Below are 16,571 nucleotides of genomic sequence, written 5' to 3' on the forward strand. Positions count from 1 at the left end.
GGATGATGGAGCTATCAGAAGAGATAGAAAAGTTCGCAGAAAGGGTAGAGATTTTGGGGGGAGTGGAAGATGGGCAGTAGAAATAATGCTGACAATGCACTTATCACATTTTACCTTGTATTATCATCCGTATTTGTGTGACTATAAGCTCACTGAGGACAGCAACAATTTATTTTTCATCTTTGTATTCCAGAGTCAAGCACAGAGCCTTGTATATTGTAAGTTGTTTAGTAGAAGTTTGGGGAATATAAAAGTATTTGAAACAGCTAAAGGTATCATTGTTATTGTTTATTTTCTTTACTGGTAGGTAGGGGGTGTGCATACTATTGGTGGGAGTGGTGCCTTTCAGCTTGGGGCAAAGTTCCTCAAGGACTGGCATCGGGGTTCCAGAGTGGTGTATTTGCAGCCATCACAAAAGGGTAAGTGGTGCCAAAGGAGGAGGGACTCTCTCTCCTTCCCTGGTACACACATTCCTTCTCTTCTACTCATTTATTCTGGACACTAGCTTTCTCAATAGGATGACAGGTTGCTAGAATGTCCCTTGTTGCAGCTCTGTCTTTAGGACCAGATCCTGCTTTTTTTTCCCTCCTTACTTTTCATCAGTGATAATTGAGAATAAGCTAAGACTTTCTTCCCCTCTTTCTGCTCCTTGACCACTCCAAGCTCCTAAGTCCAAGCTTGGTAGTTACGAGGATCATGCTCAGCCAGTGCATGGCCCATGTTCCAAGACCGAAAGCTTTCCACTGTACTTGCCCACTCCATATCCCATGTGTTGACTGATGTGTGGGTTGGGATGAGGGTGTGTGTGTATGTATATTACCACAGAGCAATATGGACTCATCTTCCGGGAAATGGGCTTCAGTCTTCGTGAGTATTCCTTCTGGGATCCTTACCGGCTGGTTTCAGACACAGGCAAGCTTTTTGATGTGGTGGAGGTAGGAAGCCCCAACCCCTTTTCTACTTCTCTTCTTTCCTCCCTCAGATCCCTCTTCCTACCTCCATTACTTCATACCTCTCTCCCCTCTTAGCACTATACTTCCTTCCTAACTGTGGAGTTTCCCTCCTCATCCTTGCTACCAACCTCTTGGGGCAGGGTGAGAGTAGCTGGGATGATTTTTGCCTACAGCATGCCCCTGACAGAAGCATACTTTTGCTATACAACCCTGGGAGCTTCATCCTGCCCCGAAAAAAATGGATAAAGTTGGCTAAAATAATGAAGGTGAGCCCAACCTGTCTGCTCTCCTCTTTGAAATACCATCTCTTTCCTCCCCACCCTTTCTCCCCAGCTGTCTCACTTCTTTCCTCTCCCCCTACAGAGAAAGCAGATTTTCCTCTTTTTCGATGTGCCGCATCAGGGCTTTGTCAGTGGTGACCCAGACCGGGACAACAAGATTTTACGCTATTTTGTGGCTCAAGGCTTTGAGTTCTTCTGCAGCCAGTGTCTTTCCATTTCTTTTGGCCTCTATGGTATAATCTTGGCATGGGTCACTGGAGAAAGGGAGGGTTTGGTGTGGACTTTGGAACCGAACATATGGTAGCAAAATGAGTGCTAGCTGTTCGCCATTCTGCTGGGAAAACCGGGGGTTCCAGAAGATGTAGCGGCAGGAGGAGAGCCCCTGTGTGCTTTAGAGGCCTCTGGCTTCCTTCATTCAGCTGGGTTAGCGTCAGAGGGAGGGAACTTCCTTTGGGACTGGAGCATGGTGCTGGAGGTAAATGGATTTTCTCTCCCCATGTTGGGGGTCATGTGCCTATAGGGGGCTGAGGATTTGGGGGCCAGTAACAATCTAACCTGATTGCTCTTTTGGGCTACATGGTCATGTTTGTGATTGCTGCAGATGAGCGTGTAGGCAACCTGGTCGTTGTGGCAATGAGCAACAAGGACTTACTGTGTATTCGCTCCCAGCTGAACATCTATGCCCGGTATATGTGGCAAAGCCCTCCTGCCTTGGGGTCAAGAGTGATCACCACCATTCTCAGTAACCCTGCCCTAAGAATAGAGTGGTAAGAAACAGAGGGGAGAAATGGAAATGGAGCGAAGTAGCCAGACATGTAGAGATTAGGAGATTCCTACTCCCAGACTGAGTATCATTTCATTTCAATTCACTTTAGTTCAGCTCAGCTAGCATTTATCACCCATCATCTCATCTTTTCTCACAATAACTCTGTGAGGTAGGTGGGTAGTATAATACTATTATCCCCACTTTGCAGATAAGACAACCAAAGTTCAGAGAAGTGAGTCCAGTTAACATGTATTGTGTCAAGGACCTTAAACGGGAATCAAAGGACGTATGAAGAATGTAGTATTTACTATGTTGAATTTGTTGACAAGTTCAGGGATTTTAAGCAGGATTTGGGTTCAAATACTCTTCTGATTTCTTAAGAGCCTTTGATGAAGCCAGAGGGCCTAATAACCATCAGGTTGTGAACAGAATATCAATATAAGCATAACCTACATTCCATTAAATTCATTACACATTAATTAAGCACATGGCTCTAGGTGTGCTGGGATACAGAGATTCAAAGGAAACAGTCCTTGCCCTCCAGAAACTTCCATTGTCCTGGATTGATTCGTTGAATGATATATTCTGCATTCCTTCAGCAAACATTTATTAAGCATCTGCTATATGCAGGGCAACATATACATATCCAAAGATATATCCAACAAAGAATTTTTTTTTCTCCATAGAGTACCTTGGGAAGCTTTGTAAATAATAGATTTGAGATGGGATTGTCTTGATGTAAGAGGGCCAGTTATTCCTTCTAGCAAGTCCTCAGATATCCCTAACCTTTGTTGAGATGGAGATGGGATGTGCAGGTGCTTATTCTGACATACCTCTTTCCTGTTCCTTGGGTTCTGCAGGAAGAAAAGTCTAAGAGGGGTGGTAGAGAACATAATGTTAACTAGAGAGAAAGTGAAGGAGAAGCTTCGACTCCTAGGCACACCAGGGTCCTGGGAACATATCACAGAGCAAGATGGGATGCACAGCTTCCTTGGCATCAGTGGTAAATAGAACAAGGAATTTATTTTCCCCTCTCCTACCCTTCTCCAATGCTCAGCTCCAGTGATGGCCCCTCTTCTTTAGTCCTTGTTTGCCTTGAACAGAAAACCCAGTTTGGGGGATACCCAGTCCATAATCCTACTCCAGATTTTAGAAATGCATAGAATCTAGGTTGGGTAAGCTAACAATATCCTTGGGGAGCATTTTCATTGGTCTTTGGCAATGTACTTTATTGATCTTTTTATTTTATTTTATTTTTTGCCTTTTGGAGGGCAACTGGGGTTAAGTAACTTGCCCAAGGTTACACAGCTGGTTTTTTTGTTTGGGTATTAAGTGTCTGAGGCCGGAAATTGAACTCGGGTCCTCCTGACTCTGGGGCTGGCGCTTTACTCACTGTGCCACCTAGCCACCCCCACTTTATTGATCTTTTACTAAATTTTTTTTGGGGGGAGAAATAGTTCTTGAGGGCAAGGAATCACATCCTTCCCATGCTCCAAGTGGGTCTATGTTTTATATTAGTAGCATCACACTCCAATAGGAACAGGAGCCACTAAACCTCCATAAAGATCCCTGCAATGCACACATTGGCTTAGAAAACTATATACTTCACATTATCTGTGTTCTATTGTATTTTTATTTATTTTGTTAAATATTTTCCAATTATATTTTAATCTAGTTCAAACCACTCTGGGAAGGCTTTGGGGCTTGGGAGTGTTACAGGCATTTTTCTAGATCTTTATTCATACCTGAGAAAAGTGATATTGACTTAAAAATCTTCCCTAGAACCCTAGGAAAGTTTGTTTCCAGAAAGTAGATCTTTTCTTCTGGTCTTACCCCACCACACCCCAGGGACATACACCAGGGTGGTGAAAGGTATAATAGATCTAGATTCTAGGTCCTATATTTTTCATTAGTTGATCAAGTGAATTACCTGGTCACAAAGAAGCATGTCTACATCCCCAAGACTGGACAGATCAACCTCACCTGCATCAACAGTCAGAACATTGACTACATTGCCCAGAGCATCAACGAGGCCATTCTTGCAATAGGTCCAGGCCCAAAGCCCAGGGAGCCACCGCCCAAGGATTCTATGGTGCCTGAGGGTTCAGAGCCCAAGGCTCAAGGGTTGAGGGGTGAAGGGACCAAAATGTCAGGATTGGCTGCTCTCCTTCGGGGTAAAAAGTAATATTCAAAGATCCTGTGTCTGCTTCTTCTTTCTGAGTACTTCCTCTTTGCAAAGCATTTCCTGCTCATCACAACCATATCAGGTGCCATATCTTAAGTGCCAGAGTCCCAGAAATAGGCTGCAGCACATCAAGGGTGATGGCTTTTGCCTGAGAAGTGGCATAAAAGCTATCCTTAAGGACAGTATAGTGGGAAAAGAAGGTGGGCTGGCTAGGTGGCAACGAAGTAATTAATGAAAAGGCATTAAGTGCTCATTATGTGCAAAGTCCTTGGGTTACAACTAGAAAAAACAAGATAGTCACAGAGACAACACACATAGGAGGTTTCTATTGCAATGCAGATGGAAAAGTCTCATGGTTCTAAGGCAAAACAGATGGTAAGATGTCTTCACGGATGTCATTTCTGCTGGTAACACCATATCAGTTTCTGAGACCAAACAATGTGACAGTACCAAGGAAAGAACTTTCCACTAAAGAGGCTGGGGCAGCAGCTCTGGCAAAAACAATTACCAAGTGTCCCATCCACAAGATTTGCTTCTCTGGATGACAGTGGCTGGAGCTGAACTAGAAGTAGGGCCAGGGGTCTGCAGGGGTGGTGTGCAAAGGAGGCATTCCTATCACCCCAGTGCTCTAGGTGTACCTGCCTATCAGTGGCAATGGGCTACCTCTTTGTGTTGCTGGTGGTAAAGATGCCAAAGTCCTTCTCCAGAAGTGTTGCCCCACTCAGTGATGGCTGTGGGAACCAGGCTGGAAGCAGGTCTGTTGATCTGAAGGGAGGGACTGCTATTCCCAGGGCTTCTGGGCTTTCATGGTCCTGGACTGTTATTAGGGTCTGAGGGGAAATGATTATTGAGGCAGATTGATTCACTTAGCCCATATGGCCACCTGTCTCTCCCTCTGGGTGCCTTACTGTTTCAGTAAGGCTGCCTTGCCTGGCAGTGAGCATTAGTTTATGAAGATGATGGTGATGATGTCTTGGTTCATTTACTTTTATTTAGATTCCTGAGACTGAAAATGTTGAGTGGGGAAAAAATGATGAGTGGACTCTTGAATTCCTAATGCATTTATTAAGGACCTCTAAAAATATATGTGTATATGTATGTACATATATTCATGTGTATGTGTATGTACATATATTCATGTGTATATGTATGTACATATGTGTATAGGCTTACAATATAACAAGAATATTCGCAATATGATGCCAGAAAGCTTCTAGTAGGACAAAGACTGGCTACAATAGGACCAGTATACAGTGGTCTTGAAAGGATTACGCTCCCATGATGTGGTAAGGTGTCTAAGCGAACAATAGCCTTGCTTGGATGGTCTTTTGCTGGGAATTCCTGCTCAGTCAGCCCAGGCTCTCACTTGGCAACAGTTGGACTTCCAAGACCAGGTATCACACAGACCAATAGATGTAGAAATGTATCAAGACACTACGAAACTGAGTTCTATGGTTTTCCTAGAAGTTATGTCAACACCCAAGTGGCACTTCCAAAAATTACACTTTACTCATTGGTTGGCACAACAGCTGGTTGGGCAGTTAGTGGACTAAGCTTCCAGGTGATAGGCCCTGGCCAATCAGGGGAAAGCAAGGCAAATGTTTGAATGGAATCATCCCATTGGCTAAATTGAAAAATGAATGTTATAAGTAAAACAATAAAATATATATAATAAATGTAACCCAAGCTCTGGACACACATGGCTTGGTTCCAATTGTGGGGTGCTCCAAAAGATCCTTGTCTCTTTAGCTGATATGTCCCTGACCAGAATTTAACTCTCAGAAATCTCAGAATATAGTTCATGTCTGGTTTTCCACTGATGTGGCTAAATGTGATCCCCAATTCACATACAAGCTCTCAAGATAACAAATGCAGGTGTCAGGTAAAAAGACAAATTTATTTCTACCCCCTGGAAAATGAAATGAGTAAAATAATTTGGACTCACAGAAGCCCCCAAAATAGAGAAAATGCAGAAAATACATAAACTACTGATAATAACCCATGTTTATGGTTTTAATCAACAATACTTCTTCCTATCTGGTGTGTCTCACCTTTCCACAGAATATTACACATTCCCCTAATATTCCAGGCATGTGAAAATGTGTGGAGCCAAGAGATGGAAAGTCTTGTTTGTGGAATGGCTAGCAGGCCAGTGGCATTGGACTGAAGACTATGCACTGGGGAATAAGGAGTCAGAAGACTGGAAAGGTGGGAGAGGGCTAGATTAAGAAGGGCTTTGAATGCCAAATAAAGCATTTAATCAAATAGCATAAAACAAAAGCATTAATGGAACATTCTCTCCATAAACTCAGGGCAAACTTTCCTACAGATAGATACCCATGCTATCACATAGACACGTATAGGGTCTGAGCATAGGGGCACACACATTGGAGACATGAGTATCTAGGGAAGATGTCTGGGGAGATAACTCATGCACCTCAGGCTGCAGGGTATCTGATGTCTTCTGATGATATTTTCAAAATGTTTTTTTCTGGACCTGCTTCCTGCTCTTTGTTCCCCTTTACTGGGTTTCTACCTGCCCACATAACCTCAGGCCTGGACTATTGCAGTAGCCTGCTGGTTGGTCTACCTGCCTCAAATCTCTTCTTATTCCAATCCATCTTCCATCTACCATATTGATCTTTCTAAAGTCCAGTTCTTATCATGTCAACCTCCTCCCCCACCCCCCAATAAAAAACTGCAATGACTCCCTATCACTTCCAGGGTGAAACATAGAAATCCTTTGGCATTTCAAGTCCTTTATAACCTGCCTCCCATACCTTTCTAGTCTTTTTACATCTTCTCCCCACGAGTGCCCCTGCACACTCCTTGATCCAATGACTCTGCCCTGTTTTGTACAAGGTTCTCCAACTCCTGACTCAGGGTATTTTCTCTGGCTATACCCATGCACGGGATGTCCTCCCTGTATGTCGCTTGTTTGCTATTACCTTACTCCTCCATTAGACTGTCAGCTCCATGAGAGCAGGGACTGTCTTTTGCTTTTTTTAGTATTACCATTGCCTAGCATGATGTCTGGCATATAGTAGATGCTTAATAAATGTTTATTGACTGGTTTTCCTCAAAAGCAAGTTGGATCATGCTGCCCCTCTAATCAATAAACTTCAGTGGCTTCCTGTTGCCTAAACAAATAAAAATGTTCTATTTGGCATTCAAAGCCCTTCTTAACCTTTCTGATCTTCTTACACCTTACTCCTCAACTCTTTGAGTCAGTGACATTGGCCGTTCCAAGAATAAGACAATCTATCTCTGTATTCTGGGAATTTTCTCTGGCTATCCCCTATGCCAGGGCTCCAGGGCATCTTTGAACATCAAAATGGTATTCACTCGTATAGAAATTCATAAACTTGAAAGGGGCAGTGGGGTTAACATGGTTGACAGTAATTGGGTGAGGATCAAAGGAGGGAGAAGGAAAAGTAATATAGTGGTAGGCTTATATTACAAGTCTCTAGGACAACTAGAAGAATTGGATAATATATTCCTAACACAGATTACAAAGTTGATACAGAACCATAGTTGTGGTTCAACTAAGTGGTTGTCTTTCCAGTTGATAAATTATTGATGTGTTCTGGTAATAATTCTATCTTTCAGAAGGTGAAAGAAACCACATGTGAAACTTGTCAGATGATTCTTGTTGGCTAAAAATTCAGTGTCATTCCACAAACATTTATTAAGCCTATAATACATGCAAGGGAACTTGTTAGATTCTGGAGATAGAAAGTGAAATAAGATGAAGTCCTTGGCTCTATTTGAAGAGGTGACTAAGACATGTACAAAAATGACTATAACATATTTTTAAAAAGAGTTCTAAAGTACTATGAGAATTTTGAGAAGGAAGCAGCCAATTAGTCAATTTGAAAGGAAGATGTCATCTGGGAAGACTTTATGAAGTAGGTAGAACTTGAATTAGGCCTTGAAGAAAGAGAGGAATTTCAATAGGCAGAGATGAGGGAGAATCCATTCTAGGCACAGATAAAAGCATGATTAATGGCACAGAGAAGAGGGAGATCTGGGTGAGAATAGGGTATGGAAAATTGTTTAGTTTGACTGGAATGCAGACTAAAAGAAATGTGAGTTGAGATATACAAGTCAGGGAAGATTACTTGGGTAGTTGTGTGAGTGATTAGAAAGGAGAGAACCCAAGAGGTGGAAAAGGCAGCTAAGGGGCTGTTGCTGTTGTCTTCATGAGAGGCGATGAAGATTCGAACTAAGGTTGTGGCAATAGAAGTGGAAAGTAGTAGATGTACCCATACCATGAGACATTGTAGAGATAAAAGAAATAGAACTTGACAAATGATTGGATATTCAATTTGATGGAGAAATATGGGTCAAGGATGATCCCAAGGTGATGAACCTGGATGTCTAGAAAGATGGTGATACCTTCAACAGAAATGAGGAAATTAGAGACATAGTATTTGGGTTGGGTGTTTTTTTTTTTGAGGGGGTTTAGAGTAGGGGATAATAATTCAGATTTAAATGTCATAGACTCATAGCTTCCTCCATTTAGAGCTAGAAGAAAACTTCCATTCAGTTCACTGCCCTTGTTTTATAACTGAAGAAACTGAATCCACAAGATATGATTTACTGGACCTACTCTCCCAACATTCACTTCAACTAGCAGCTCTAGTCTCCAGGGCTTGGCTCCATCTCCTCTCAGGGATCTAGGGAAATTGTGTAAGTTGTCTTTTCTCTAGTACTGTGATGTGCAAGCCCCCAATCCCAGATGCTCCCCTTTATATCATTTCATAAATACCATCTCCCAAATATCATCTAACAAGTAGTGTGCCAATATGACTTTGCCAGTTTTATTTTTATCAGTATCAACAGTATTAATAATCAATTGATATCATTTAGATTTTACAAAGGGATACTTACTGATGATGAGCAGTTAGTTGGTCCAGTGGGTAGAGGGCTAGGCATGGAATCAGGAAGACTCATCTTCCTGAGTTCAAATCTGGCCTCAGACACTTACTAGTTGTGTGATCTTGGACAAGTCACCTAACCCTGTTCGCCTCAGTTTCCTAATCTATAAAATGAGCTGGAGAAGGAAATGGCAAACCAATCTAGTGTCTTTGCCAAGAAAACCCCAAATTGGGTCACAAAGAGTCAGATATGACAGAAAAACAACTGAACAATTTATTGATGATATGTCTGAGAGTCAAAGGACAAAACAAAAACTTTCCAAACAAGACCATACTTTAATCTTCTACACCTCAGTGACTGTGGGAAGTGAACTCCAACTTAAAGTGGTCATTGAGAGGACCCAAAGTCCTTGGTAGCCAGGTCAATTTACTTCAGTGCAATGTCAAGCAGCTCATTTTTCAAGATTAGTCTCTCACTGGACTGAGATGTTAGCAAATTCTACTCTATATTCTTTTTTTTGGACTTCTAGTGGCTCTTCTAGCCTTTCTTTTTCTTTTTTTTTTTTTTTGCTTTTTGGAGGGGGAAGGCAGGGCAATTGGGGTTAAGTGATTTGCCCAAGGTCCAATCTTATTCCAATGAGAAAGAGAGAGAGAGAGAGAGAGAGAGAGAGAGAGAGAGAGAGAGAGAGATCAGGTTATACTCTTAGAACCCTTTGTATGTAGACCCAGTTCCTTTTCAGCAGCCAAATTCTTTTTTTCTTTTTTTTATCATATGGTAAGTGGATAGGAAACATGCCCTGAGGACTGGGCCCCCACTGGCCAGTTCCTTCATCATACTGACAAAAACAAAAGCAAATACTAAACAAAATTCTCATGCTTTAGACTATTCTATATGTAGCTATTGATTATAGTACTTAGCTTGACAGTCCAAGGCTGTTCCAGATGATCTTGATTTTATTCTCTTCAGCCTTTAAATCTTTCAAAGATCTTGCATACTGCGGCTATTTTTCTATGTCAATGCTCTGAGCATTGGTTGTTTTCTTTATTAATTGCTCAAAGTTATTTTGATTTTTAAGTGTTCCTTTTTTGTCTTGGAAAAGAATTATTACCTTTGCTAGAAAAACTGAATTCGAGATTAAATTATATTTTCTTTAACTTTCTAAATCATAATGCTTAGAATTATGAAACACTTAGAATGTGGTTTCCAGCTTTTTATCATTTTTGTAGAAAAATCTTATAAATCTGAATTGGTGTTTTTGATATGTGATGTCTTTCATCCAGCTGCACTAGGCAATTCTTTGTAATTTTAGTTTTAAGTTTCACAATCATGTGACAGGGTTCATTGAATTTCAGATTTTTCTTTATTCATCCATCTAACATTTAGACAGAAAACATTTATGAAGTACAGGCATGCCTCATTTATTGCACTTTGCTTTATTATGCTTTGCATTATTGCATTTTTTTTTTTTTTACAAATTGGAGATTCGTGGCAACCCTGCATCAAGCAAGTGTATTGGTCTTCTTTTTCCAACAGCATGTGCTCACATCATGTCTCTCTGTCACATTTTGGTATTCTTACAATATTTCCAACTTTTTCATCTTTATTATATCTGTTATAGTGATCTTTAATCAGTGATCTTTTTTTTTTTTTTTTGCTTTTTGGAGGGGGAGGCCAGGGCCATTGGGGTTAAGTGACTTGCCCAAGGTCACCCGGGTAGTAAGTGTTAAGTGTCTGAGGCCAGATTTGAACTCAGGTCCTCCTGACTCCAGGGCCAGTGCTCTATTCACTGCACCACCTAGCTCCCCCAATCAGTGATCTTTGATGTTACTATTATAATTGTTTTGGGGAGCCGTGAATCCTGCCATATAAGCCATCAAACTTAATTGATAAATATGTGTTTTGACTGTTCTAATGAATAGCCATTCCCCAATCTCTCTTCCTCTCCTTGGGCCTCCCTATTCCCTGAAACACAACAATACTGAAGACTATTACATAAACTTAGTTGACAAAACAGCTTCATGACTTAAGAGGATTGTCTCCAATTTTGAAAGAAATTTTACTGTGGGTAAAATGCTATCAAACAGCATAACATGTTACAGAGAAATCTTTCATGAAAGGAAGAGTCAATCGATTGGCAAACTTCATTGTTGTCTTATTTTAAGAAATTGCCACAGCCACCTGAACCTTCAGTAGCCACCACCCTTATATGTCAGCAACCATCAATATTGAGGCAAGACCTTTCACCAGCAAAAAGATCACAACAAACAGACCTTGGAGATTTTGAAAGTACAATTCCAGACCACCACAATGAAGCAAATACTGCAATAAAAGCAAGTCACATGAATTTTTTGGTTTCCCAGTGCATATAAAAGTTTCATTTGTACTAAACTGCAGTCTATTAAGTGTGCAATAGTATTATGTTTAAAAATGTACATATTTTAATTTCAAAATACTTTATTGCAAAAAAAACCCTGCTAACCATCACTTTTTTGGTAGAGATCTCTAGCAGACAGATGGAAATTAAGGACTGAAAGTCTTGGGAGAGATCAGGTGTAGAGATATAGATTTGGGAATCATTAGAATAAAGGTGATAATTAAATAAGATTACTAAGGTAAGTGAGCAAGATGAATAAGATTACTAAGCAGAGAGAAGAAAAGAGGGCCCGGGACAAAGCTCTGGGAAGCACGTACATTTAGAGATGTTGTTCATCCTTTGTTTTCTGAAGAGGACCAGTGACATCACAGGTGATGGTCTGACTTGCATATAAATTGGATTTATTGAGGGGCACAAGGAGTAGTAATGGCATGAGACACAGAAATAGAACCACGACTCTAAAATGTCTTAGAAAACAAGGTCAACAGAGATTCATGGAGGAGGTAGTTGCCAAAATAAAATGCTTTAGAGAGATTAAGGTCCTTAGGACTTGCAGTCATGGATTTAAAGTCAAAGGGGGCCTCAGGGGCCATCTATTCCAATCCCTTTGTTTTACAGATGAGGAAACTGAGGCCCAGGGAAGTTAAGTAGCTTTCTTAAGGTCACCCAGGTCCTCTAACTCCAGAAACAGTGTTCCTTCCACTGTCCTACTGTATACGTGATCGGTGAGTGTTCACCAAATCTAGCTGGTCAACACCCACTGTACTGAATCCTTTGATCTTCTAGTCAAGTCACCTGTATTCATGTATCTTCTACCTGCGCAGTCGGAATAAACGACAGAACACAGGTCTTCTAACTACAGGTACACTATTCTTTTCATTATACCTTCTTGCTTATGGCAGTAAGGGGGCCACCTCTAGTCGTCCTGATTTATATCTCAGCACTGGATCCAGATGGCTCCGGAGGAGAAAGTGAGGCTGGTGACTTTGCACAGCCCTGTCTCACTGAAATCCAATTCACTTGCAAGTCATGGCATCATCTCTTAGAGAACAAAGGACAAATAACAACAACGGTGGTAAAGAGAGTAAACAAGACAAAGTATAACTTAATTTATATCTACGTGTTTAATATGCATATATATATAATATTAAATTTAATGCATAAAATTATCAATAAGACAACTCATACAAGAGCCATATAATTGCTCATACTGATGCCAATCGAATGAGTCCTACTAAATAAGGCTTGAATACAAACCTATTGTCCTTCCTTCTGGGGAGGCCAAGGCTGGTAGATGGATTGAGTTTAGGAATTCCTAGAGTTGTAGTTAAAAAAAAAAAAAAGAAAGTGAGCATTTATATAGTGCCTATTATATGCAGGTATTGCATTAAGTGCTTTTACACATTATCTCACTTGATCCTCACAATGACCTTATGAGATAGGTGCTATTATTATTTCTATTTTGTAGTTGAGTAAACTGAGGCAAACAGAGATACTCTCACAGGGTCATACAGTTAGTAAATGTTTAAGGTAGGATTTGAACTCCATCTCAGCACTCTATCCACTGAGTAATCAGCCGCCAATACTCTACTAAAGTCAATAATCTGGTGCTAATCATAAATCTGATACCAATATAGTGGGGGGCCACCAGGCTGCCCAAGGTCAAACAAATGGAGCAGGTTAAACTTCCTTGCCTTTTAATATCAGGATCAGCCTATGTTGCACTTCTAACCTAGATGAGATCAAGAGACCCAATCTCAAAAACAAAACAGAACAAGACAAAACAAAAAACCAAAAAGTATTAAACACAGAAAGTCTTAATTTTCCCCCATTTTCTTGTGTTTTAAATTGTGTTCAAACGATATGGCTTTCTCCACCTATACATGTAGTTTCCATATTTTCTAATTTTTAAACAGTCTTCTAATTTTATCAGTCAAGGAAATTTTCAGTAAGGAAACTGACACACTTCCTCTTACTACATACCTTGGTTCATAAAAACAACAAAAAAGATATATAAAGAACAGACAAAAATATGAAAAGCAAAGGTCAAACACATAATTTTTTCCCCTCACAAATTAACTCCTTGAGATTTACTTGTATCAAAGCTATCTATAACTTACTTAAAATTGATTTTGTTTATAATTTGGTTTTCAGTTGAGTGTATGGTATAAGACACATTTTCTTGAGCATGAAAAGATCTTATGTTTGGTTTTATTAATTTGAGTTTATGGATAGATCTCTCATGCTATGTTATCTTTATGGGTAAGTTTAAAATATTCTTGTCTTATCTAGGCTTAGATAAAATTAAGTAAACTTAGAAGTGTATGTTATTTTGAGGAGGTCTAATATTATTGCTCACTCTGGAATCAGAAGGATTCATGGTACCTGATGTTTGGTGCTTTCCATTTCTAATGAAGTATTTGCAGATTTTAAGTTGCCGCTACATTTTCTTCCCTATTGCATTGAAATCTGTTGCATTCACTGAAAAAAGGTTGCTTCCAGAAATTCACAATCAGTGGAGACTTTGTTAACTTTCTTTAAACATTTTTGTCATTTAATTTCTTATACCTCCAATCAAGTTGGCTCTACATTGAATCCAGAGGATTTTTAATTTCAACTTTGAACAGCCTTTCAATTGGAAGATGACTTCCTTTACCATGTGACTCACCTCCTTCCTTAGTAGTCCATAAGAAATAAGGAATTGCAGTATTTGATTTACTGTGTGTGATTTTCAGAGAATTCTAAAGCTATATCCTTACTTGGAGTCATTCTCCTAGCATTTTTTGAAGTGAAATTCTACTCAATTTTTTCCTTTATCTTATAAAATGTTTCAGTTTGTGAATCACTCACATCCCTTGAAGCACGAATAAAAGCTTGCAAAGCTTTGGCCAAAATGCATTTATTCTTTTAATAAGAGAGCTTAGAAAAAAAAATACACTCCCCCACCCTACCCCTCCCACTATGATAGACCCATGATTTCATTGGTATTGGGGATTCTGGTGAAGAAATGATCAATGCAGACCAACAACTCTGAGTTTTAGAGAGTGGCCTGGGGATGTTGAGAGGTGGTTGAGAGGTGACTGTCCAGGATCAAATAGTCAGTAGGTATCAGAGCTAGAACACTGGATTTCATGACCCTGAACCTGGCCATCTGTCTTTTATGCTATACTCCCTCTCACTTAGAGATTATCCAGTCTGAAAATGTGATTTTTACACATGAAGCAACTGAAGCCCAGTTAAGCTTACACAGCTATCTAATAACAGAAATCAAGGCTTCTCACTTCAAATACAGTGTTTTTTCTACTACACCACATGGCCTGGGCAAGTATTCCCTCTCCCTGCTATAACTTTTCATTCCTTCATTACCATTCACCTTATCCCTCTCACTCCAAAGTCCTATCCTGTTCATTCCTCCTTTTCCATTGTGCTTCTGGGACTCCTGTTCTATAATTAACAAGACTTCTCAAATTCCTCCTATCTCTTTGAACTTACAGAAATTTGATTCCCCTCAGAAGACACTGCATTTCTGGATAGCTTTTCTTTCTTTCTTTTTTTTTTTTTCGCTTTTTGGAGGGCAATTGGGGTTAAGTGACTTGCCCAAGGCCACATGGCTAGTTTTTGTGTTAAGTGTCTGAGGCTGGAGTTGAACTCAGGTTCTCCTGACTCCAGGACTGGTGCTTTATTTACTGTGCCATCTAGCCGCCCCCTGGATAGCTTTTCTATATCTACCCTTACACTTACACTTACACACACACACACACACACACACACACACACACACAGTGATTGCGAGGAAGAGAAATAGCCACCTTGTTCCTTTTTGCCACTTCCGGAGATTTACTCCATCTATTGAGTCTAGTTTCTATTATATAATAGCACTCACCTCCTTTCTCAAGGGGTCAACCAAGCTGACATGGCTTCACTCCCACTTTTCCTTTTTTTGCCCTCTTATTTGGGGCCTTTAATATAAATGTTAATGTTCCCTTAAACATCCTGGAATCAGTTCGATAGTCTTCTTAGTACCCATGTCTACATCTTCACTTTACCTCAGCCACACACAAGCATGGTCATCTTCTTGATCTCACCTTCACTTGTATGACAGGGATGTTCAGAGAAATCTGGCTCTTTGCTTTATGGATGTGTAATTTGTGGGAATGCTACAGCAATTCTGGATCAGTACCCAGCAACTGGAGGTTGACTCAGAGATGATGAGTGACTGAGAATGGACCCTCTTAAGAAACCTCCTGCCTTAGGATCATTTCAGAAAAACCTGGGAAGACTTATATGAACTGATGCAAAGTGAAGTGAACAGAACCAGGAGACTATTGAACTCTGTAAGAGCTATTTTATAAGGATGATCAATTGTTAAAGACTTAACTACTCTGATCAAGACAATAATCCAAAACGATTTCAAAGAACCAATGATGAAAAATGATATTCACCTCCAGAGAGACTATTGATGAACTCTGAATGTATATTGAAGCATATTTTTTTCCTTTCTTTTTTTTGTCTGTATTTTCTTTTGTAACATGGCTAATATGGAAATATGTTTTGCATGACTTCACACGCATAATTGATATCAAATTGCTTACCTTCTCATGGAGGGTAGGTACAGTGGGAGGAAGGGAGAGAATTTGAAACTTAAAATTTAAAAAAAATGAATGTTAGAAAATTTTTTACATGTAATTGAGACTCTTGCTGTCTTCTTGTGTCTTTCTATTCCCTCTCCTAAATACAACTGGTGATACTGAGGAATACAATTTTTCCAACCTTAGTAGTAACTTTGTGTGATTAAAGTTCTCTTGTTCTGCATTCAGACATTAGCTGACCAGAGGAAGGAGACTCTTATAATAGCATGCTTTTCAGAGTAGATGACCACTTTCAGGATGAACCTGCAGCTGAAGGAAGAAGAAGTCCATGCCAATTTTGGTCAGAGATGAATGTGAAATGACTGATAGTCCCACAAATTTGTTTTTATCACCCAGGGGTACTAAAAAGAATATAATGAGCATTTGAGATGTTTTATATTCAATGTATTTATTACATGCCTGTGAATCTTTGCATCTTAAGCAATTTCTGCAGTAGAGGAAATAAATAGCTGTTCTATATCTAATTCCCATATGGTACATTG

General features: G+C 40.0%; 1 protein-coding gene across 1 annotated transcript in view; it reads left to right on the plus strand.

Annotated features, from left to right (window-relative positions):
• Nucleotides 1-4,185, plus strand: part of GOT1L1 (glutamic-oxaloacetic transaminase 1 like 1) — a 7,486-nt gene extending 3,301 nt beyond the window's left edge. Inside the window, exons 3-9 of the mRNA XM_069075395.1 lie at nt 308-419; nt 826-935; nt 1,127-1,219; nt 1,317-1,467; nt 1,836-2,001; nt 2,861-3,003; nt 3,914-4,185. Of these exons, the coding sequence (XP_068931496.1) occupies nt 308-419; nt 826-935; nt 1,127-1,219; nt 1,317-1,467; nt 1,836-2,001; nt 2,861-3,003; nt 3,914-4,185 (1,047 nt within the window). The remainder of the gene's footprint in view (nt 1-307; nt 420-825; nt 936-1,126; nt 1,220-1,316; nt 1,468-1,835; nt 2,002-2,860; nt 3,004-3,913) is intronic.
• The last annotated feature ends 12,386 nt before the right edge of the window (nt 4,186-16,571 follow it).

The sequence above is a fragment of the Petaurus breviceps genome, unplaced genomic scaffold (assembly GCF_028583685.1).
Source record: "Petaurus breviceps papuanus isolate PSGF00001 unplaced genomic scaffold, PetGlider_PUasm1.0 90919, whole genome shotgun sequence".
Lineage (NCBI taxonomy): Eukaryota > Metazoa > Chordata > Mammalia > Diprotodontia > Petauridae > Petaurus > Petaurus breviceps.